Source organism: Gymnoscopelus braueri (assembly GCF_963280865.1).
Source record: "Gymnoscopelus braueri genome assembly, chromosome: 14".
NCBI classification, from domain to species: Eukaryota; Metazoa; Chordata; class Actinopteri; order Myctophiformes; family Myctophidae; genus Gymnoscopelus; species Gymnoscopelus braueri.
In genome coordinates this window covers 22,313,197-22,336,243 of record NC_137619.1, presented here as the reverse complement: position 1 = coordinate 22,336,243, position 23,047 = coordinate 22,313,197, and the positions used below count along the sequence as shown (strand labels likewise).

The 23,047-nt window shown below is 41.0% G+C and overlaps 2 protein-coding genes across 2 annotated transcripts in view; one reads left to right on the top strand and one right to left on the bottom strand.

The window, feature by feature from the left end:
• Window positions 1–23,047, bottom strand: part of kcnq5a (potassium voltage-gated channel, KQT-like subfamily, member 5a) — a 147,362-nt gene that overhangs the window by 34,572 nt on the left and 89,743 nt on the right. Inside the window, exons 2-3 of the mRNA XM_080450328.1 lie at window positions 17,466–17,556; window positions 4,107–4,233 (exon numbers count right to left, since the gene is read on the bottom strand). Coding sequence (XP_080306454.1) covers window positions 4,107–4,233; window positions 17,466–17,556 — 218 coding nt within the window. The remainder of the gene's footprint in view (window positions 1–4,106; window positions 4,234–17,465; window positions 17,557–23,047) is intronic.
• Window positions 12,038–16,106, top strand: LOC308101031 (uncharacterized protein). Its single transcript, XM_080450313.1, has 6 exons — window positions 12,038–12,495; window positions 12,617–13,662; window positions 14,805–14,874; window positions 15,006–15,171; window positions 15,284–15,442; window positions 15,967–16,106. Exons 1-5 carry the CDS (start codon window positions 12,066–12,068, stop codon window positions 15,438–15,440), a joined length of 1,869 nt encoding a protein of 622 aa, XP_080306439.1. The 5' UTR covers window positions 12,038–12,065; the 3' UTR covers window positions 15,441–15,442; window positions 15,967–16,106.

The window sequence follows — 23,047 nt, the reverse complement described above, 5'->3', positions numbered from 1 at the left end:
TACAGCTCTAGCATTGATTTTCAACGATTTTAATTTCAAGGACCCCCAGTTTGACATGCATTAGGGCTACGGACCCCCATTTAATGGCATGTCTATCTCTTGGACCCCAATTTATATTGTAAAATGTATGTTTATTTAACTCTGAGAGTGTACAAATGGAACAAAATGGACCCGTCAGGGTCCATTTGGTTCCATTTGTACACTCTCAGAGTTACAGACCCATAAGGGTCCATTTGGTTCCTAATCTATAATTTAGCTGGGGTCCCCCTGGAACTCCCTCAAGGACCCCTGGGGGTCCCCGGACCCCACTTTGAGAACCAATGAGATAGATAGATAGATAGATAGATAGATAGATAGATAGATAGATAGATAGATAGATAGATAGATAGATAGATACAGTAGATAGATACAGTAGATAGATAGATAGATAGATAGATAGATAGATAGATAGGTGTGAGAGAGTGATAAAGAGTGTTAATTTATCCTCTTCACTTGTGCCTCCGAGTGCATACAAAATGTATGTACAACTTTTACTGTGTTATCTTACCTTACCTCATCCCTCCTCACCATACCATAGTTAACTTTATCTAATGTTTTCCTATCTTATAATCCAGCTAATCAGTAACCCATGATCTGCAATTCTGTCCTCATCCTCGCCCGGCATCGTTGTGTATAATGACGACAGCAGACATTTAAAGGTCAGCAGTAGACAATATTAGTAACAGGAGCTATGGTTCACTGATGTATTCAATATCCATTAGTCCTATCAATCCATCCATTAAGCCATTCATCCATCCTTTCATCTATCCATACACACTGATCCATGACTGCACACACACGCGCGCACACGCACGCACACACACACACACACACACACACACACACACACACACACACACACACACACACACACACACACACACACACACACACACACACACACACACACACACACACACACACACACGTGGAGAAGTAGTGTTTATATTCGTTTTTTATGCGCGACACATACTCCCAGAAAACTGCAAGGCTGCAACAACTAAATCAAAGCTGTACTTTTTGATTCTTGTGCTGTGCTGCACTGTAATATTTGTAACGTATTCTTGTTTTCTATTATTTTAAATCTTTAATACGTTTTTTAATTGTATTAAGATTGTATTACATTTATATGTTTCTTTTGTCTTAATAATATTAATGTTGTGTAAAGGACTTTGAAATTGTTGAAATGTGCTTGAAATCAACATGCATTGCCTTGCACCAGCTGTGTGAAGCATGAGTCTGTGTGTATATTTATGAATGTATGTCACTGTCCAAAAATGTGTACACCAGAGAATGCTGAAAATGCCAAAATAAACTATAAAAGCTACAGTATGTGACTCAACAATGCACACTTGTACGTATATTCCTTAATTAAATATATATATTTTTAAACTGCTAACATTGCAGTATATTCTGTTCCTTGGCCTACTGGGAGTGTGCGTGCAAAGTTTCATGCTGATCGGTGAGATTAGCTGTTCACAGACAGACGGACGGACGGACGGACGGACGGACAGACGGACAGACAGACAGACACAGGAGTGAAAACATAATCCCTTGCCTTCGGCCGATCCGGCCTCATGGCGGGGATAACAAACATAAAAAAAACTGACGTGCATATTTACCAACACTGCACATAGACTAACATAGGTAACTATTTACCCTGTTGTTCTATGTCACATGTTACTTTTGTGTGACATAGAATGGCGAAGTATGGTATTATTTTACGAAAAAAAGTTAAAATACGGACATAAGAGGTTTCTGTACAGTATATTCAATGTGGCCCTCTGGAGCGAGTGTGGAAATATAGTGGCCCTCTCCATCATCAAAGTTACCCACCCCTGATATAGAATGTGTAGCCACATCCGCCGAAAGAGCATGCGGCATGATGCCCAGCTCATGAGTGGGATTTGAGACCTGAACCGGCCTCATGGTAGTGCATTACATTTTTGAGGCAGCAGGGCTTATATGCCCTTCTCTTTCCCACCAGCTAAAATCCCTCAGTCTCTGCAGGAGTTGTCTATATAAGGAACACCAAAGAGTCATGGGGCCTCCAAAAGGGGTGTTGTCAGAACCCCCTGGTAATGGCTAGCAAAATACCTGTGAGATACTGTAGCGTGTGTGTGTGTGTGTGTGTGTGTGTGTGTGTGTGTGTGTGTGTGTGTGTGTGTGTGTGTGCGTGTGCGTGTGCGCGCGCGTGTGTGTGTGCCTGTCATCATACAAAAGGTATTCCATTACTGGTTGGGAGAGCAGACTTGTGATATATTTTTAAAGGAGAGCAGGGCAGATAATACCCTCCACGATGTGCTTTTCTTTGTTGAAACAGTTTAGTTGGAAAGTTGATAGGGAGAAGGCGGAGCGGAGGCTTTGGTGGGATTCAGGGGTTATGTATTGGTTTCTTAACAGTGACCCCATCTCCAGTAAATGATACGATTTACTTGGTCAGGGGCACTGTGATCTGGTAAATTACTATAGTAATGTGATTTCATTCAAGCAGAAGACATTAGTTTACATCTATGGAACAAGGGAGGAGATGAAAGAAAGAATGAATGAAAGAAAGGGGTGCCTGGTGGTTCAGCCAGTTAGTGCACAGACCATAATACTCCTGAGCGCGAGGACCCAGGTTCGATTCCAACACGGATTTTGTCTGGTATGACTATCCTCTCTCTGCCCTAGCTTTCCTGTCTCTATAGTTTCCTTACTGAAATAAAGTATGCAAATTCCAAAGAATTTAATATTTAAAGGAAATAATGAAATATTTGTTCTAGATTCAGGCCTTCACAGTTGAAACACTGCACCCCTTACCTTTTGCATACTGTATGTTGCAAATCCTTTCATTTGTATGGATATTGGAACTGTTTCTCTAAACATTTCGAGTATGTCCTGCATACGAAATGAGTTGCAGAAATTAAGTTTGCCTTTACTGACTTGCTTTGACTGGTGGAGAGGCCCAGAGCTATGCCAGGATAATATTATGTCTATCACAGCCTGCTAGGTAACCAGCCTGGAGCTATCATCACAGTTAAGAACAGGAACATAATCTGTTGAAAACATGATCGATCTGAAGACCTTGAGCCATTTTATTTTTGCTTCAAAAGGTGTTAAGATAGTTTCTCACCTCCTTCTCTTTCATGTTTACCCTGGAGAATTGGCCTTTAAGAAATTTGCCAAAGCACATACGTACCCAGTGTTGAGCATATTACTCAGGAAGAATAATGTGTTATTTCTTTAAAAAGTAATAACATTATATTATATATTACGTATTACTTGGTATCAAGAGTAATATTTTATATTACATATCATTTTGCATATTACTTTTACAGTTTTTCTGCATATTCCATATTTTGGAACAATAATTATCCTTACAGGAGCAGTCAAACCTGACGTTGCAGATGCTTCAACAAATTTGAAAACATCGCGGTTGAAGACAATTTGTTGCCCAGACAAATTTGACAATGGACAGCAATGTTGTATCTTTGACTGACACAAACTATAAGTAATGGCAATACCAAGTAGTGAAGGTATGCCAGTAGTACACGTGTACTATGTGTGGCAGTGGCTTCGTTTTTGAGCCATGTTCAGAAGAGCACGGACCTGCCCCAGACCTACACATAGGCTACGCCATAACGTATGGCGCATGCTTAAAAAGAACATGCGAACAATACGTCGCATCTCAAAGTGTTGATAGCTTCTAGATTTGTCCTTTTTGCACGTGTGACAAACAAACACACCGATACAGCGAGGACAAACCGTTTTTATCTCAGTCAGAAACTAAATCAAATTGTGTTCATTGTAACGAGTAACATTACGTCAGTTGGATCAGTAATATGAAGTATTACTGTTTTGGCAAAAGGAATATATTACACTACTTGTTAGTGGGGAAAGTAATAACATTACAGTAATATAACTAAGTACCGTGTTACTGTCAACACTATACCAACAAAGTACAACGTACATTTGTACAGCGAATGTTCTTGTAGATATAAACACAAAATATAAACTCTCATTTAGTGGCATGTCCGTAGCTGAGTGAGTCAATAACATAACATCCCCGGTTGGACTTCAGTTACCTATGACACAGAAGGGTTTCCTGGCGAATCGGAGGCGTCCCTGCCATCCTCGGTAGCGACAGCAGCAGCCAGCACTCCAGATCCTGATGATGTACTCCAGACCAAACACAACGATCATCACAAACTCCTGTAGGACACACACACACACGCACAGATTAGCAAATGCATGCATGCACACACACACACACACACACACACACACACACACACACACACACACACACACACACACACACACACACACACACACACACACACACACACACACACACACACACATACATATATACACATTATACTCAATGTGTCGATAGTTTCTGCTTTGTAACATCAGTTGGAAAATATGTGCTCAACTGAAGTAGATGTTAACCACTTAAGACCCTATATACTTAGTTAACCGGGTTTAAGTTGTTAACAACCAGGGTTCTATACTAGATCTGCTATTATAACCGATATATTATATATTTTAACCGAATGTTCTCCCCAGAATAGGGATGCAGGTTGAAGTTATTCAATGCAGCATGTCAATCTGGAGGTCAGGGACCAGCTGTTAGCCAGGGACCAACTCATTTAGCTAATGTAGTAGGACAGCTGTTAGGAGTTTTGAATTTATGTGGAAGATGCCGAAGTGGTATTTCTGATGATATAGCAATGCTCATAGCCACACACACACACACACACACACACACACACACACACACACACACACACACACACACACACACACACACGCGCGCGCGCGCGCACACACACACACACACACACACACACACACACACACACACACACACACACACACACACACCGACTCACTCACTCACTCACTCCCTCATTCACTATACTTACACAGAAAATACAAAGCGGACCTCCGAGATTAAAATGGTCACACACACACACACACACACACAGACACACAGACAGACAGATAGACAGACAGACAGACACACGTGCACATGCACATGCACATGCACATGCACACACATACATACACACGTGCGCGCACACACATACATCTGAACTCCATCAATACAGAGGAATATGAACAGCATGGACTGTGTAAGCTCTCATGGTCACACATCATTAAGTACTGTGTGTGTGTGTGTGTGTGTGTGTGTGTGTGTGTGTGTGTGTGTGTGTGTGTGTGTGTGTGTGTGTGTGTGTGTGTGTGTGTGTGTGTGTGTGTGTGTGTGTGTGTGTGTGTGTGTGTGTGTGTGTGTGTGTGTGTGCGCGTGTGTGTGTGTGTGTGTGTGTGTGTGTGTGTGTGTGTGTGCGTGTGCGTGTGCTTGTGCGTGTACACTGTAACGAATTTCTGTAATTTCTACAGTAAAAATTTACAGTAACTTATTGTTCTGTCAATTTACAATGTTTAACTGCATTTTGCAATGCATCATGGGAAAAAAATCATTACAGAAAGTTACTGCATTTTTCCACAGTAACATAATGTAGAAATTACAGTCAGGTTAATTTCTACAGTAAAATGTTACAGTAATTTACTGTTCTGTCATTTTACAATGTTTAACTGTATTTTGCAATGCATCATGGGAAAAAAAATCATTACAGAAACTTACTGCATTTTTCCACAGTAACATATTGTAAGAATTACAGTCAGGTTATATTCTAACTGTAGAACGTAGTTTTACAGTAATATGTAAAGTATACATATTCATAATAATAATAATATATTTCATTTATACCACACTTTACATTTTTGGAAATCACAAAGTGCTTTACATGATGTGAACATCATCATCATTATCAGTTATTATCATCATAATTAATTTTATCCTTCAACTTCTTGTTTATGCCTCAAAATGACTGAAAAACTGTTTGAAAGGAGTAAAAACTAAATTGGACACCAAATTCTGGGTCAGCGCGTCGCCCCGAACGCGAACATATAACTCTCCTCACACAAGGCCGTACCGTTCTCCTTAATTGGCTAGGGTCCAATGTGAAGTTATTACGTGCAATAAAGCAATATATCTCAATAACGATACATGTTTAGAATCCGCCTTTTGGATATGTTGTACAGCTTGCTAAGGCGCACACGTGGATGTCTTGTTTGTCACGGTACGACACTCCTAAGTTGACCTTCTATACTTTCGGAAGGCACATAGAGTCTTAAACCTTAAGACCATACCAAAGGACAAAGTCAGAAAAAAAAAAGTGCCATACCGGGACAAACAAGACATCCACGCGTGCGTCTCAGCCAGCTCTACAACATATCCAAAAAGTGGACCCTAAGTCCTTATCGTATTCGAGATATCGAGCAAGATAGCGAAGCCGTAACCATAGCCAATTAAAGGATAATTAAATCATGATTTGATATCAGGGTTTGATGATTTCAAATTTTAGCATTATTTTACGTGTAGATTTGGAAAAAATATATATCGGGGAAATCACGGGCCTGGAACACCCTAAAACCAACCAGGAAGTGGCCTTTTGAGGCACTTCCTGTTTTCCGAGAAAAATAAAATGTACATATTTGGAATCAGCGTCATCACATTAGTCATAAATCAGAGTCTTGAAGAAAAATACAATTTCTAAAAATGTAACAAGGGTTGACATTTGCAGTCTTTTCGCTGAACTTTGAGCTTTATCAGTGTCAAAAAAAATCAGGGCTGGTGCCAAAATATCCGGCTTACTCTCAATATGGATGGAGAGAAGTTTTAGATTTAAAAAAAATATCTGGAGCGATTAGTTACAGATTTTGTGCTAAATTTTGTGGCAAAGGTCAACCAATCTTTTTGGTGAGCTTTTGTATTTCCCAAGGTCCTAGAAAATTGAGACCTATTCCATTCAATTCAGCGTCCCTTTCTGAGTCTGAAAAAGTGTTTTTTAATTTAAAAATAAAATATTAAAATGTTTTTGAGAAAAGCTAAACTTTGAACTATTTCAAAAATCTATAACTTCTTATTGCAGATCGGCTATTTTCTTTTTTTTCTTCTCTTTCTTATATTATTTGACAATTTGGACAATGTTTGACCAGTTTTTATAGTATAGTTTGTTGATTACTTGTAATGCAGTAATGGTCTTTTTCTTTGATTTTTTTTCTTTAGATTTTTTAAGGTATTAAAATGGTTACTTAAAATGTCACTTTGATTGATTGATTGAATACTTTATTTAGAAAGACATGGTAAAAGTACATGGAAGTACAATTCACAATACAAGGTCCTCTAAACTGGATCGATGACTTCACTGTCATCTGGAGACCCCCACCAAAATATGTGGGGACCCTCCTGGGGGTCTCGACCCACAGGTTGAGAACCACAGACAAGGCGGAGCTTGGTAGCTTTGAAGCCACAGACCCCGGGAGGCAGATAAACGGCTGTCGGCTGAGAGATTTGTTTTTCAAACCGGGGTGCTTTCTGTACTAGATAACAGGTAAGTTTAATTAGTTTATGGAATTAAAATGTTATCCAAACACGGTCGTGCACGGTTACATGAACTAACACGTTCATGTAACCGTGCACGACCGTGTTTTAGCCATGGTTCACACGACGCTCGTCCTTTCACGAGCCTCATGGCCGGAACTTCAACCTGTTTTTTGCACTTTCAACCCGTACATCAACATAAATGTTCATACTTCAACTATAAAGTGCTTAACCCACGGCCACGGATGTTACAATTTTAATCGGGTGTGTCTAAGTACCCGTATCTTCCGTATTGTTCAATAAAAAACATTTTAATCCGATCGGTGGCCATTTTCTCATAGTTATAATGCATGTCTATAATGTAATACACCCCCCAACCGATGGTCGCGTAGTTGAAAGCGTGCAGAAAACTCGGAGAAAATGGCCACCGATAGGATTAAAATGATTTTTATTGAACAATACAAAAGGTACGGATACTTAAACCCGCCCGATTCAAATTGTAACATCCGTGGCCCTGGGGTAAGCGCTTTATATTTGAAATCTGAACGTTGATGTAGATGTACGGGTTGTAAATGTAGAAAACGTCGATATGACGGTCATGTTTCAGGACTAACGGTATATCAATAGAAAGCAATGTGTTTGCACGATTTAATATAAATGGATGATGTTACAATGTGATCAGGCATCCTAAAACGTTAAAATGTGATTCAACTTGTTAGTTGTAACATTAGCTCTTAAAGGAGAGCTAATGTTGGCCACATATCCCTTTTTTTTTTTTAATTTATGAATCTTGTTTTGAGCCTACAGTACAAAGTAAAATAATTTAATTAAGAGAGAGTACAAATGGTACCAATGGATCCTTAAGGAGAATTATATTATCATTGAGGACTTTAGTGTGCAGACAAATTTGGTAATCCGTTTTTTTTAGTTTGTTACTTTGTTTTGCTTTGCACACAGTAGCTAACAAAAGCAGGAAATGCATAAAAGTGGTTCTCAAAGTGGGAACTAGGGACCCCCAGGTGGTGGGGAGGGGTCCAGGTGGTCCCCAGCTACATTAGCAAAGAGCATCAAAATCAGTTTAACCACTTAAACCCTATAAATTTGCTTTTTTGAAAATAGCAGATCTACAAGCTCACAGTGCATTGCATGTGTTGTGTTGTGAGCATAGATCAGCTGTTAAACCAAGTGAACAAAATGTGAAAAAAGTGTGGAATATTTGTTGAACATTTTTGTAACACAAATCTTGAGTCCTTGACACGAAAATGTTTAAAGTAATACAATGCAGAATCCCAAATAACGATTTTTAGCAACCTCTGCTGGTCACTACCGTCACTGCATACAATTTCCGTAATCCTCGATTACCCAGAATTCCATTCGTTTTCACCGGAAGCCGGAAGCGTTTCAAAAAGCGATCTTTTAATTGTTTTATACTATCTACGGATCGTTTCTCTTAGCCAGTGGAGCATTAGTTACCATGAGCTGTGCTTTCTTTTTCTGTTCTTTTTCGATCTTCCAATCCTACATTATCTTAACATCAGCGTGAGGTTCCTTTTTGTTATAGCGCGGTAGTTCCTGGCCAAACAGGAAACCGTTGCGGTAGTTCCTGGGGACGTCGGCCACGACGTCATGACGTTGGCCAGGAACGTCATTTCCCCGGGAATGTCCCCCCAGTCCACTTTCAATAGAAAATATATAAATAAAAGGCTTCCGGGGGTGAAATTCACGGAGTGGGTGTTGTGAAACTTTTGCCACTCGCAAAAGATATACAATTTAACTTTAGTTTTGTTGAAAACGTTACCTAGTATTACTTTAAGAACCACTGATGTATAACATGAGTTCATTAGTCAGTTCTGCATTGAGTTCATCAGAAGAACTGAATGAATTATGAGCAATCTGATGAGTTAATATTACATTTTAATTTACTGTCGATGGCACAAATAATGTCTTATAATGTTGTTACTTTCTACTGTCTGTTACAGATGCTGAAAGTGCGCAGTGCAAAGACTGGTCAAGAAGAAGAAGTGAAAAGGTGAAATCACTAGGAAAAAACAAATCTCTTCAGAGCCCAGAAATGTATCTCTGCAAACAGTGTGCCCATGAGAGTAAAACCATAGTAGGTTTTACTCGTCATATGACTCTTCACAGTAATGCGCCAAACTTCCTTTTTACCTGTGGTGTACCTGATTGTACCCGTGCATTCAGAAAGTTTGCAGCCTTCAAGTCTCACCTATACAGAGATCATAAGCAGTCTCACAGGAGGAGTGTTACAGACCAACACATTGGCACAACACTGATTTGTCAGATTGAATTTTGTCAGATCACATTTACAAATCTTAAGAATTTCCTTAATCATTTGAAAGGCCATATACAAGAGGGCAGGAAAATAACATGTCCTTTTAGGGGTTGTGAGAAAACATTTGGTGTGAAATCCACATTTTCATCTCATGTTTCGAGGACACACAAAAACAGTTCAGCTGAGCATCTACATGATGAGGCAATGTTTCAACACCCATCCCAACTAGCACAGTTTGAAAACCCATCCCAAACTGAGAGTCAGCCCTCCACCTCTCTCACTGAGATTGATGAACAGCCTGAGACCGGTGAACTTTATGATAGTGTAGATAAAGACCTCTTTTTAAAGAACTTGTCTTTGTTTTATTTGAAGCTTCAGGCTAAGCTACTTTTACCTGCGTCAGTTATTCAGACTATAATTGAAGAGGTCCAAGACATTCATGATGTTGTTCAGTCACATCTCTTTTCAAAGCTTAAAGAGAAATTGTCCGTGCTTGGGGTGCCTGACATGACGATTACAGATGTAATTGAAGAGCTTGCAAAAGATGACATATTAAAAAAGGGCAACAACATTTTGCGTACAGATCAGCGTCGTAAGTCAGTGTTTAAAAACAGCTTCAATTATGTTCAACCTCTCCCCTTGTATCTAGGTACAAATTTGTCAGGAAAAGAATGCTTTGCACAATATGTGCCAATAAAAGAAACTCTAACGTCCCTGTTTGAAAACGAGGGTTTCAAACAGCAGTATGAAAAGGCCCATTCTCGCCTCTCTACTCGTGATGTGTTCATGGATGTATGGGATGGACAGAATACTACAGACAATGTCTTATTTAAAAGTGAAACATCATCGTTAGCCTTGATCCTTTATCAAGATGCTTTTGAGGTCGCCAATCCACTAGGATCAGGCCGAAAAAAACACAAGATACTGGCAGTGTATCTGACACTTGGTAACATTTTGCCGTACAATAGATCAAATATTGATCACATGCAGCTTGTTCTTCTCTGCAGGGAACAAGACTTCAAGTTTTTCGAACAAGAAAAGGTTTTCAGTCCACTGATAAAAGATCTCAAGGATCTAGAGGACAGTGGTATTGTTTTGAGGGACGGCAAAGTTATTCGAGGTTCTGTATGTGCTATAGCTGGAGATAATCTTGGTTCTCATTGTATTGGAGGCTTTGTAGAAAATTTCAGCAGGAGTCACTTTTTTTGTAGGTTTTGTGAAATAGAGAGAAAAACATGGGACAAGAGTCCCTTGTCCATTGGTTTAAAGAGAACAAAACATTTATATCAGCAGCATGTAGAAGAAGTAGGAGCAGGTGGCAGAGACTCAGTGCATGGCATAAAATTTGACTCCATGTTCAACCAGTTATCTTACTTTCATGTTTGTCAGCCTGGTCTGCCACCATGTCTCGGACATGACCTTTTTGAGGGCATTGTTTCTGTTGACCTGGCATTGTGTATCAACCACTTGGTAAACAAGGAAAAACAGTTCACCTATACAGATTTGAACAGAAGTATAAGTAACTTTACCTACCTTGGAAATGAAGCAAATGACAAACCCCCTGATTTCAACCCAGATAGTGAGAAGTTAAGTGGCCATGCTGTCCAGAATTGGTGCCTGTTGAGATTGCTTCCTCTTTTAATTGGAGACAGGATCAAGAATCCATCTGACAATGCTGTTTGGAAGTTAATTTTGCTCATGAGAGAGATGGTTGCTTACATATGTGCACCAGCAATTACCACTTTTCAGATTGAATACTTGCATGTCCTCATTGAGGAATATATACAGTCCAGAGTGGAGTTGTTTCCACAGAATACCATCAAACCAAAGCATCATTATCTCAGTCACTATCCTCAGCTTATTCTACACTTCGGACCTCTCATCCGTCTTTGGACTTTGAGATTTGAGAGCAAACATACATTCTTCAAACAGTGTGCCAGAAAACTGCACAACTTTAAGAACCTGTGTGCTACTCTTGCAGAGCGACACCAGCTCCTTCAAACATACCTAAGTGTTGGCAGTCTTTTCCCTCCTGTAATCCAGGTTGAAAAAGGAACTGAATTCTATATTGAGGACTATAACAAAAGCATCAAAGAAGCAACAGCACCACTTAACTTCACACATGACACTATAGCCACTAATGCTGTCACTTTCAAAGGCACAAAGTACAAGAAAGGGATGCATGTAATTCTAGGACAAGATGATGAGGGCCTTAACATGGGTGAGATTAGGCTGATCTTGATCCATCGTAGCGATTTGGTCTACTTTGTTGTAGGGAGGCAGCAGGCTGTGGAGATGGCTGATTTGGGTGTTTACAGTCTCACAGAAGTAGATCAGGAAGCAAACTACATGTGTGTTAAGCAAGAAGACCTCCTTGATTATCATCCACTAATGGGATACAAGCTGAATGGCACATCAGTGATTATATTGCATCACTCCCTCCCAGATACTGACATGTGTCATTCTCTCCCTGATACTAACATGTGTCCTCCCTCTCTCCCAGATACTGACATGGCGACACTTGAGGAAGGAATTAAACAAGCTGTGTTGGCAGTATTACCTAGCCTACCAGAGGATAAACTAGAGTCCCTCCTGGTCAAGTTGGCAGACATGGGAGTGGAATCCCGAGCTGACCTGCATTTAGTTGGCGAGGATGATCTCAAAGCCATTGGCAACCTATCACTTATCCAGTGTAGGAAGCTTCTTAATGCATGGAAAGTTGACGGTATGTCTTAGATTATGTTATGGTCCTAATTGTACTGAAAAGTACTGTGAAGTGTCATATGATTGTATTATTTGTAGTTATTGAGCTATCCCATTACATTCGTATATGTTTCCCTTTTTAGAGCAAACGATAACACTGACTCCTGTAGAACCCTCAGACTACATGACCCCTACAGAGGCTGCTCAGTCTACATTTTCACCCCCCAGGACCCCTACAGAGGCTGCTCAGTCTACATTTTCACCCCCCAGCACTCCAAGTCAGGCTCACAGTAATGGCTCCAGAATGACTGTCCATTTAGATGACTGGATTGAGAACTTCAGTGTGCCTTGGCACAGAATGCCTCTTGGTATCACAACTGCCATTGCACAGGGATGTCGTCCATCCGAAAAAGACCGCAAGGCAATGGTACGAATTATCGTTGATGAAATGAGGCTGACTGAGAATCCCAAACTATCTCAGTGCAAGATGGTGGCCAAAAGGATTGTAAACCAGCATTACAGCAGCTTTGCTGATGTCATACCAGGAGACAACACAAGATTTGGTAATGGCTATGAAAGTCTAGCAGCTCAAATAACTTTTAGAGCAAATCATCTTAATCGTGGAAATACTCTGTCCAGACGAAGGGCGCCGAAAAGGAAGAGCTCAAATTCACTTGCAGACATGGCAAAAGGACCAGCTGACCAATATGGCTGTGTGAGATGGCAGCCTGACTGTCCACCAGATGAAACTGAAGAGAGTCTCAAAGAGAAGCAGAGGGAAATGAAAGACCTGTACAGCACCGAGGGGCCAAATGGGGCAGAGAGAGGACATTTGACTCAGTTAATGCAAGAAACCTACTACCTACAAAGAAAAAACATCAATGCCAGCCCATCTCCTTCGATTTCTGAGCTGAAGAATGAGTGGCCATATCTGTTCACACCAAAGTTGCTGTACAGCCATTTCCAATTACTCACAGACATTGGCATCCTGGATAAAATGGAGCAGGCTATGCACGAAAAAGGGAAGCTGATCCTTCGGTTTTTCCAGCGGAAGTCTAATGCTGATGAGGTCAAGCGCATCCTGGTGAAGTACGACCATGAAGAAAACTGTGACCCATCACCATGTGTGATCCTACTGCTGATGGCACACTTCAAGGAAGACCTAGATGGACTCATTTTGCAGGCAGATGTGAGTATGAAATTATTATAGTTTAAAGCTTTTGACATTTATATTGTGTATTTTACAATCAGCCCACTCTGCTACAGTCAGGCAGGCGATATCGCAGCATTAAATTCTGAATTAACTGACCTTCAGGGACAGTTTCCACAGCAAGGTCGTCAGGCTGCTGAACAGGTGCTGAGCCCCTGCTTACGTCTCAGTTATACTTAGTTGCATGTCAGTATTGAACGCTGAAAATAGCTGATCTATAAGCTCAGAACGTGTGCATTGTGATGCATTCTGAGCTTGTAGATCTGCTATTTTCGGTGCATGACACTGACGTGCAACTAAGTATAAACCAGCCTTTAGATGCTGTGTCATTTTATACTGGCACAGCACTGTCAAAAATGTTTTTAACTTAAATATTTATCCCACGAATTTGTAACCCTTATTTTCCACCTGGTGCCAATTTTCTAAGTGATCCTGGTTGCTACACTCCTCTCACCAGCCTAGGGAGGCCAGGGCCGAGCTCATGCCTCCTTCAATGCATGAGAGCCAACTGACCTTCTTGTCACCTGACAGGGGAGAGTTTCCCTGGTTGGACGTAGAGTGTGGAAGGAACACGTTATCCCAACCAGTTCCTTTCCCCTCCATCAGGCGCCCCGGCTGTCATGGGGGAGGCGGTATAGCGACCACATGTTTTTGTGAGGGTATTATTAACTACCCTGAGAGACACGGGGAGAACATGCAAACTCCACACAGAGTAGGCCCTTTCACCAATCCCACCTAGGGTATGGGCGCTGATGAGAAGACACGCCCCCAGCGCCCACAGCGTCCCCGGTGGGAATCGAGGCCAGGACCTTCTAGCTGTGAGGCGACAGCGCTACCGACTGCGCCACCGTGCCCTCGCAGCAGCACTGTCATTTTATGTGACTATACTGTAGATGCACAATGTCTTTATTTTGTATTTAATTTTGGTATATCTTTTAGTTTCATTTGATACTTGAATTCTGTTTTGTTGTTTGGCTTTTTTCCCCCTATTAATACAATTAATGCAAAATGTGTGGCTAGCTTGTACAAAAGATAATTTCACTCTTGTACACCTGTAAACTTGTGTTATGCCCAAGTTGAAGCTGTTACCCTGACTACATATATTTTTTTCTGTCTTTTAGGTGTTGGCGACAGCAGCAGATGTCGAAAGGACAATGAACCTTCCAGACTCTCCGCGTCTAATTGTCCTAGGTAGTGTATACAGTTTCTAATATGTTTTAAAGCATTGCAGATACGGATACTAATGGAGGACATGTTTTAGTATGTGGAAAGCAACAGACAAACACTGTTAACATGCAAACCATATGTCTAATTATGTTTAGGTGATGTTCTCACAGCTACTGAGTGGATGCTGAGCATTGAGGGGCAGGTCGTTGTGGCTCCACAAACCAACTTCCTGGCTGGAATGGCAGCTCTATTTTCCAGCTATTACAATTTAAATCTGGTGTACCAGGAGCACGCCTGCTACACTCTGGAGTTCATACAAAGGTAACTTTCTGCTTGAAGTAGAACCATCATGTGTAACTCGAAAGATGTGCTCTCTGGTAGAGCAGCTGTGAGTGCACCTTTTACATAAAGAGTATGTGATTTGTCATTGCAGATGTTTCATTGGGATCAACCCAACCACTGGCAGTGGCACCAAAACAACCAAGCTGCTCGGCCAAAAAAGTGGGAAGGTGAGAGAGAAGAGGAACAATTCGGTCTGTCCTCCCGTCGCCTCCCTCCTGAAGCGACTGATGGACTTCAATTGGCTTTGAGTGTAAGTCATGTGAAAAGAATTTGGACCATTCTCTTGCCCACTATATGAATGAAATTCTTAATATGTTGCTTTGCCATCTTAGGTCATATTTTATACATAATAAAGCAGTACAGTTTTATAATTTATGCTCTGATTTTAGGAGTTGTTCAGAAGAAAAGTGGTCTAGAACACTGTCTTCAGTTACATTTTTTTGTATTTATTTCTTTAAGAAAGGTTTCAATTAGCTGACCTTCATAGTTAACATACGAAACATGTTTCTTCAAATAAATCTTTAGTAAGTGAATATGGTGTGCAGGCCCACTTATTGACTTATTTGGCTGTCATCTCCTGTGTAAGTAGTTGTGCAAAAGGAATACCTACTAGGTGTTGTTCAGAAAAGGGAAAGTCAACTAATGTAAGAAGAAAGGATCACAGGGCAGTTTCTGGATGTCACTGGAGCTTCTCTGCTTGTTTCCCACCTGCACCTCCTAATCAGCTTTCAATACTTATATTGTTCTTTCTTGTTCTTTTTTGTGCCCTAACAGATGTTGCTGATTTCCAACCTTGTGTTCCATGGATTCCTGCTGGTTTAGACCTCCTGCCTGAATGGATTTTGACATATGTCATCTCCTTAACAGACTTTTTTGCCTTTGTTTGATGCCTCAAGACTACCTCCATGTTTTTGGTTCCACGTCCATTTCTCCTGGATGGATGTTTGCACAAAGTTTGCAAAAGTTTGCACTTTTATCTTTGCACTTTTATCTTTGCACAATGTATCTGACATGTGACATTTTGCTGTTCATGTTTTCAGTGGTTCTCAACCTTTTCAGCTGGTCGGGCTAGCGGTGGGTGAGCTAGATTGTGGGTGCCAGTACACAGCATTGACAGTGGCTAACAGCACTGTCAATGCTCTGTCTGGATCTGGCTTGCCTGCCGCTGACTCGATTGGCTGGGGAGGTTCATGTTTAAAATCTCAGTGGTTCTCAACCTTTTCTGGGTCAGGGCCCCCTGATGAGAAAAAAAAAAGTTTGCACTAGAGTCTTAATATTGTTGGTTTTACAGGTGTTAGTGTGAGACAGAACAGGGAGAGTTAGAGTGACGCCGAGAGAGCGTGTGGGTGTCCGTGTATCTGTGAGTGTGTCTAGAGGGGTTGAGTGTATGTGTGTGCGGCTGAGCTACAGTGACTCAGCTGATGGTCCACAGACATCCCCTCAGCCAGATTACTCATCTCCAGCTTGCTAAAGCCATATGCGTGTCTGTGCGTGTGTACGTGGTGGGGGGTGTTAGGCGTGCCAGTATGGCCTCTGGATATGTGATTATTGTAATGCAGACAGAAATGTCACATGATGTGACACTGTATATACAGTGCATGATGTGTGAGACAGTGCCATAATCCATGTCTGCATGTATACGGTACGTGTATGTCTGTTTGTATGGTTACATGGATATGTCCTACGGGCCTTCTACAGAAGCATGCAATTAAGAGAATCATGACTGACCCCTGACAGGGGAAAAAAATAAGTTTGCACTTGTCTTAATATTGTTGGTTTTACAGGTAAACAATCTTAATGTAAAAAGTTTTAATAAATGTTTTATTGCAGATCTGACTCTGGCTTTTATCTAACTGTTGAAGATAATTTAATGCACTGATTAATTGGATTAAACACTAATTTGCATTTAACAATGAAATAACTGTAAAACAAATCTACAATAATATATTGTATATAAGTATTACAGCTATTACTGGCAGCAAAAGTTGCCAGTAAGTAGCTGTAAATGGATTTTACAATAACTTGTTGTAATTTAAATTACAGCAACAAACTGTAAAAATGTATACTGTAATTTACTGTAATTCTTTTTTACAGTAACAAACTGCAAAACACTTATACTCTGATTTACTGTAGTTCTTTTTTACAGTAACTACAGTAGCTATTACAGTACTTTATTGGCAACTTTGCTGCCAGCTATTAACTGTAAATTCTACAGTCCAATTCGTTACAGTGTACGTATGCTTGTGCGTGTACGTGTGCATGTGTACCACTACCAGAATAAGCAGACAGTGTGAGGAGATGTCCTGGTGAGCAGGGATGGTTGAGAACACTGAGAGAACCAGACACCCAAACACCAAAACGAACCTGTAGGAGACACACACACACACACACACACACACACACAGACACACACACACACACGCACGCACGCACGCACGCACGCACGCACGCACGCACGCACGCACGCACGCACGCACGCACGCACGCACGCACGCACGCACGCACGCACGCACGCACGCACGCACACACACACACACACACACACACACACACACACACACACACACACACACACACACAAAGGACAACATTACATTGCAATACATCACAATACACTTCTTAATAATTAATTAAAAAATAGATCATATACAGTAGCACAGTAGAAACACACACACACAGGTGTACACACACAGATTCATGTGCTGTACACACACTTCTATTTGTATCACTGTCTGACTGTTTCCTTACTACTGTATTTTATGGCATGGCTGTAGGCCAGGTCGTCTTTAACAGAGATTGTCTGCACTGTATGTATACTACTGTATGTCTGTCCCCTCAAACCAATCACAGCTCATGCTGCTAAAGTATGTGCGTAACAAACAGAAGCACTTCAGTCCATGATAGACTCAGTAAGCCGGTGGAGTTAAAGTTAAAGTTAAGAAGAGTGTGAAAGTTGAGTTGTAGGCAAAAATCTGTAAAGTAGTTAAAAAAAACACACATAAATGAAGTCTTGTGAAGCACGTTTTTATTGGTGTAAAACTGTAAAACTCCATACAAAAAGTTCTGAAACTATTCTCCAACGTCGATTTGGGATCACGCTGTCTCTCGGCATAACTTGTAAGGATCGTGCAATTGTGGAATGAGCAACACACCAGCTGGCAGGTGTGTGACTGGCACCTGAGCATGGGTCCTGCAACTTTGTTAAAGTAATACAATGCAGGTCCACAAATAAAGATTTTTAGCAGCCTCTCCTGGTCATTACCATCACTGCAGGCCGTTCGTTTATTCCTGCGTTACCCAGAATTCCATTTGTTTTCACCGGAAGACGGAAGCGTTTCAAAAAGCGTTCTTTTAATTGTTTTATACTATCTGTGGATCGTTTCTCTTAGCCAGTGGAGCTTTAGTTACCGTGAGCTGTGTTTTCTTTTTCTGTTGTTTTTCGATCTTCAAATCCTACAATCTCTTAAAAACAGCGTGAGATTCCTTTTTGTTATTAGCGCGGTAGTTCCTGGCCAAACAGGAAACCGGTGCGGTAGTTCCTGGCCAAACAGGAAACCGGTGCATTTCCGTTTTCGTTTTCTGGCCGGATGACGTCATTTTCGCGGGAATGGGAGTAAACATTTGCCACTCACAAAAGATATACAATCTAACTTTAGTTTTGCAATAGGGCAAGTGGAAGCTGGTGTTTAGCTGTGTTGCTCATTCCACGATTGCACGATCCAAACAAGTTATACCTCGTTGTAAAGGTGACTGATCAACAATAACAACGATATGAAATAGAATACCAATTGGTATTATTGAAGGGGAGAAATAATCAACCGAAGTTAAGATTCCGAACCTTTTTGGAGGAGTTTTTACAGTATAGTAAACTGTAGATTACTATTTAGACCACACCACACTACTCAGCAGGCAATGGTTGTGCACATTTCTTTTGCCACAGCTGAGTACAGTATCACCATATTATTTTTCACATTGCTGTATTTATTATCCAGACACTTGTATGTGTCCAGGGCTTAAAGTTCTCCACCACTACATCGCAGACATTTTTCTATTTAACTGTCGCACATGTTACTGTTACATTCCCATATCCCGCATGCACACACGCGCACATGCCTTTCCAAAGTGAGAGTACCGAAGTCCCAAATGGCAATCACAATAATCTTAGACCATGTATTTCAAGAAAACATACATTAATATCTTGTTGGAGAATACTTTCAGATATTTTCAGATGCATTGTGGTTTTCCTTTTAGTTTTCATTGTTGGCTGTTTATGTCCCACTGGAACTGAAATCTAACAACAGCTGGGCAAGTTGGGCAACAACTGAATGAGTAGAATCATTTTAGGCTAAATGTATGTTATGTCAAAGGGAGATATCCGGCTTACCCATTTAAATGGTGTCTATATTAATGTTTAATACCAGAGCAGTTTTATTCTGAAACTGCACATCTACTTACTTCAGTTACCTAAATATTGATAACAGTATTTATTAGACTCTAGTCTTGTTCTCTATTAATATTTATATCAGTCTTCTTCCCATATAACGTTGCCTTATTGCCTCTCATTTCATCTTGGTATTCTCTCTTTCCTTCAGACACACGCACGCACGCACCCACCCACCCACCCACCCACACACACACACACACACACACACACACACACTCTCATTCTCCTTTCAAACACACGTGTACTATTTTTCTTTTAATCTTCTTGTCTCCTTTATGTTTCTCTCTCTCTCCGTCTCTCCCTATCTCTGTCTTGCTCTCTCTTTCTCTCCTGGCCACAGCCAATCCACTTTTGATTGATGCCACCATTTATTTTCCATGGGATCTATATGAAATATGATGGGGATGGGTGGGGGTGCATGGTTTACTGGGGTACTGTCTAGCCTGGCTGACAGGCCTCTACCTGGCTCTGAGTTATGGCGGAGGCCTGCTTGGATCTCTGACTTCCAGCTCACATCTGGATCTGATCGTGGCTTGCTCACTAATAGGTCTTTACTGTCATCCAGACAGACACACAGAAGGCATGGACGGCAGATTTAGTAACTCTGTGCATAGCGGTGTACTGTGTCTGGATGTGTGTGTGTGTGTGTGTGTGTGTGTGTGTGTGTGTGTGTGTGTGTGTGTGTGTGTGTGTGTGTGTGTGTGTGTGTGTGTGTGTGTGATGTGTGTGTGTGTGTGTGTGTGTGTGTGTGTGTGTGTGTGTGTGTGATGTGTATGTGATTGCGTGTACAGTATGTACAGTATGTTTATGTGAGCAGAGCTGTGCATACCTGCACAGCATTAGGTACGTGTTTAGCATATACTGTACGTGCTTAGATGTGCAGGTGTGTTATTGTATGCCTGTATGTGTGTGTACTGTATATAGGTTTGTGGGCTTTTCACTGTATTCACTGTAAACAAAAATATAATATACGTTTTTAGTTAATGAACTCATAGGAGACTCAAACGTCCAAGGTCTTCCAGAGATCTTAAACGGTGCTTGTTTTCTCTTGCATTTTAATTCAAATACCTATACAGGTCCTTGAAGTGAATAATAGCATTTCTTAGAAAATTCACTTCTAGTGGCTGTCAGACCTACATTCCAAGTACGAGTCTGGTGTAAATACGTCCCTTCCCTACGACACTCTGGCCATTGCTCCAAGCATCCTAGACTCTTCTCCTTCCTGACTCCCAAGTCCCAACCAAGCTGTGGAATGACCTCAGTCAGGACTGCGGACTCTGATTCCAACTAAAAAAGGTTTTCAGCCATTTGGCCAAACACACATTTTGCTACTCTTCCTACACATTTTGCCTTCCAAAGCTTGTGAGGGACCTGTTTTATAAAAACCACCAAAAATCATGAACACGTTCTCTGACTGACCCCAAATTTGCATCACATATTTCGGGGCCTCTGCCCAGCAACAAGGCATCAGAAACATCGTTCCTTTCTTCAGCTGAAACTGTGCAGCTATTTCCTCGTAGCTTTTTTTGGATTTTGGATTCATCCTTCAAGATTGGCTTCCAAGTTTGCAGGAGTGGCCCGTTTTGCACACTACAAGCACTGCTGAACTGATCGGCTGGAAACCAGATTAAATTCTTTACGTTTTCTTCAAAACATACTTCATGCTACTACTCCTACAGATTGTGTCCAGAATTCACACAAATTGGTACACATTATATATGGGGTCATTTGATCAAGATGTATGAGTTTCATTTTTCTGATCCCATTCCAAGTGGCTATGACCACAGTTTTGGGTCTTGGGTACAGTAGGCAACCCAGCCTGGTGGAGAACTGTTCTCCGAGGATCACACTTTTCTAGTTTATTTTTATTTCAGTTACAGTAACTAAAAATGTTTTTAGTTTAGTTTCAGTCAACTATAATAAATGGTGGTAAGTCATCTTTTATTTCCTCAGAAGTAACAACAATATGACATGATGTGAAATATTCTCTATTTCCTTTGTGGCCCTACCTGCTGTCACCATAAATATTAATGAGGCCAGGCATGCAAAAACCTCCTGCACACGTACACAGCAAAATCCTTAGTATTAAGTATTAACACTGGGGATTTTCCTATGTAGCAACCTCATTTCCATGCATGAAAGGCTTGTGCACAGATGTTGAAAGATCAGCAGCTTTTGGTACGTACACAGCCGCATCAACCAACACCGACATTTAGTTATACAACCCTTTAAACACTTTAAATCAAATAAGAACACTCTTCTATTCTACTTGCATAGACTTGCATAGATTTAGCTTGCCTTACAGTCTTGTCTCTCCCTAGCCTGGTAAACCATCCCGGTTGCGTGAATTCAGATTATTATGTGTCTTCTGCAGACCGTTCTGGTCCCAAGTGCTGGATGGTCGTTTTGCAGAAACCAAAAAGTGGAAGCGCTGATTGGCTCTTCCACTTTTTGGCTTCTGCAAAACGGCCATCCAGCACTTGGGACCAGACCGGTCTGCAGAAGACACATGATGATAATGTGAATTCACGTGACCGGGATCGTTTACCAGGCTATTCTCTCCCTTGATGATGTCATTATTCAGTGACTGTTGAACATGATGGATAACAGCGCAATCTGATCACCGTAGTGATGACACACATGGGGATCAATGACACGGGCCGTTACATTGATCAATATCTGGGCAGATTAGAATCTCGATCAGTCACCATCACCCGGAGAGATGGACGGCGAGCGCTGATAACGGTGTGCAGTGTGTGTAACAGAGAATGAGAGTGCATACATGTGGTCCTGTGTGAGATCTTGTGTCTGTGCGTATTGGTCTTCTGTGAAAGTGAAAATGTGTGTGAAAATGTCTGTGTGCGCGGACGTGTGTAGGCCAGGGCTTTATGTGTCCATGCACACATGCTGTACATGCCTGTTCTACATGAACTACTCTTCTGAAGAAGAAAGATAAGTAGAATAGATGGATAGATAGTATTTATCTAACCATCACCACCAATATATATAGTTTGTGTTTTATTGAATAATTGATTGAATACTTTATTTAGAAGTTTGAAGAGAAAAAGCACATGGAAGTACAGTTCACAATACAAGGTCAACTAAATAGGATTGAAAAAGCCCAGAAAAGCCGCAATGGCTTGTTTCAAATGGAGTCCTCACGTACTCAATTCGTAGGTACAGTATATATATATATATCTCTTCCTACTTCACGGATTACCATGTATGCCATATAAGAACTAACATTTCCACTCTGTATCAACATCTACAGTATACAACACACAATAAATGCATGAATAAAGATTCTCCCAGCAGCATGATCATATGGCAGCCCTGCTCCACAGGTACCAACGCCATCCTGCTGAACGCTACGGATCTGTCAGAGTGTGTGTCTAAAATCTCCAGGGGCCC

Bases quoted from the DNA above. Each gene is read 5' to 3' on its own strand.
- LOC308101031 (XM_080450313.1), top strand. From the start codon at position 12,066: ATGGCTGATTTGGGTGTTTACAGTCTCACAGAAGTAGATCAGGAAGCA. The intron at 14,875-15,005 runs GTAGTGTATACA...AATTATGTTTAG, and splicing joins TCCGCGTCTAATTGTCCTAG to GTGATGTTCTCACAGCTACT. The intron at 15,172-15,283 runs GTAACTTTCTGC...TTGTCATTGCAG, and splicing joins ACTCTGGAGTTCATACAAAG to ATGTTTCATTGGGATCAACC.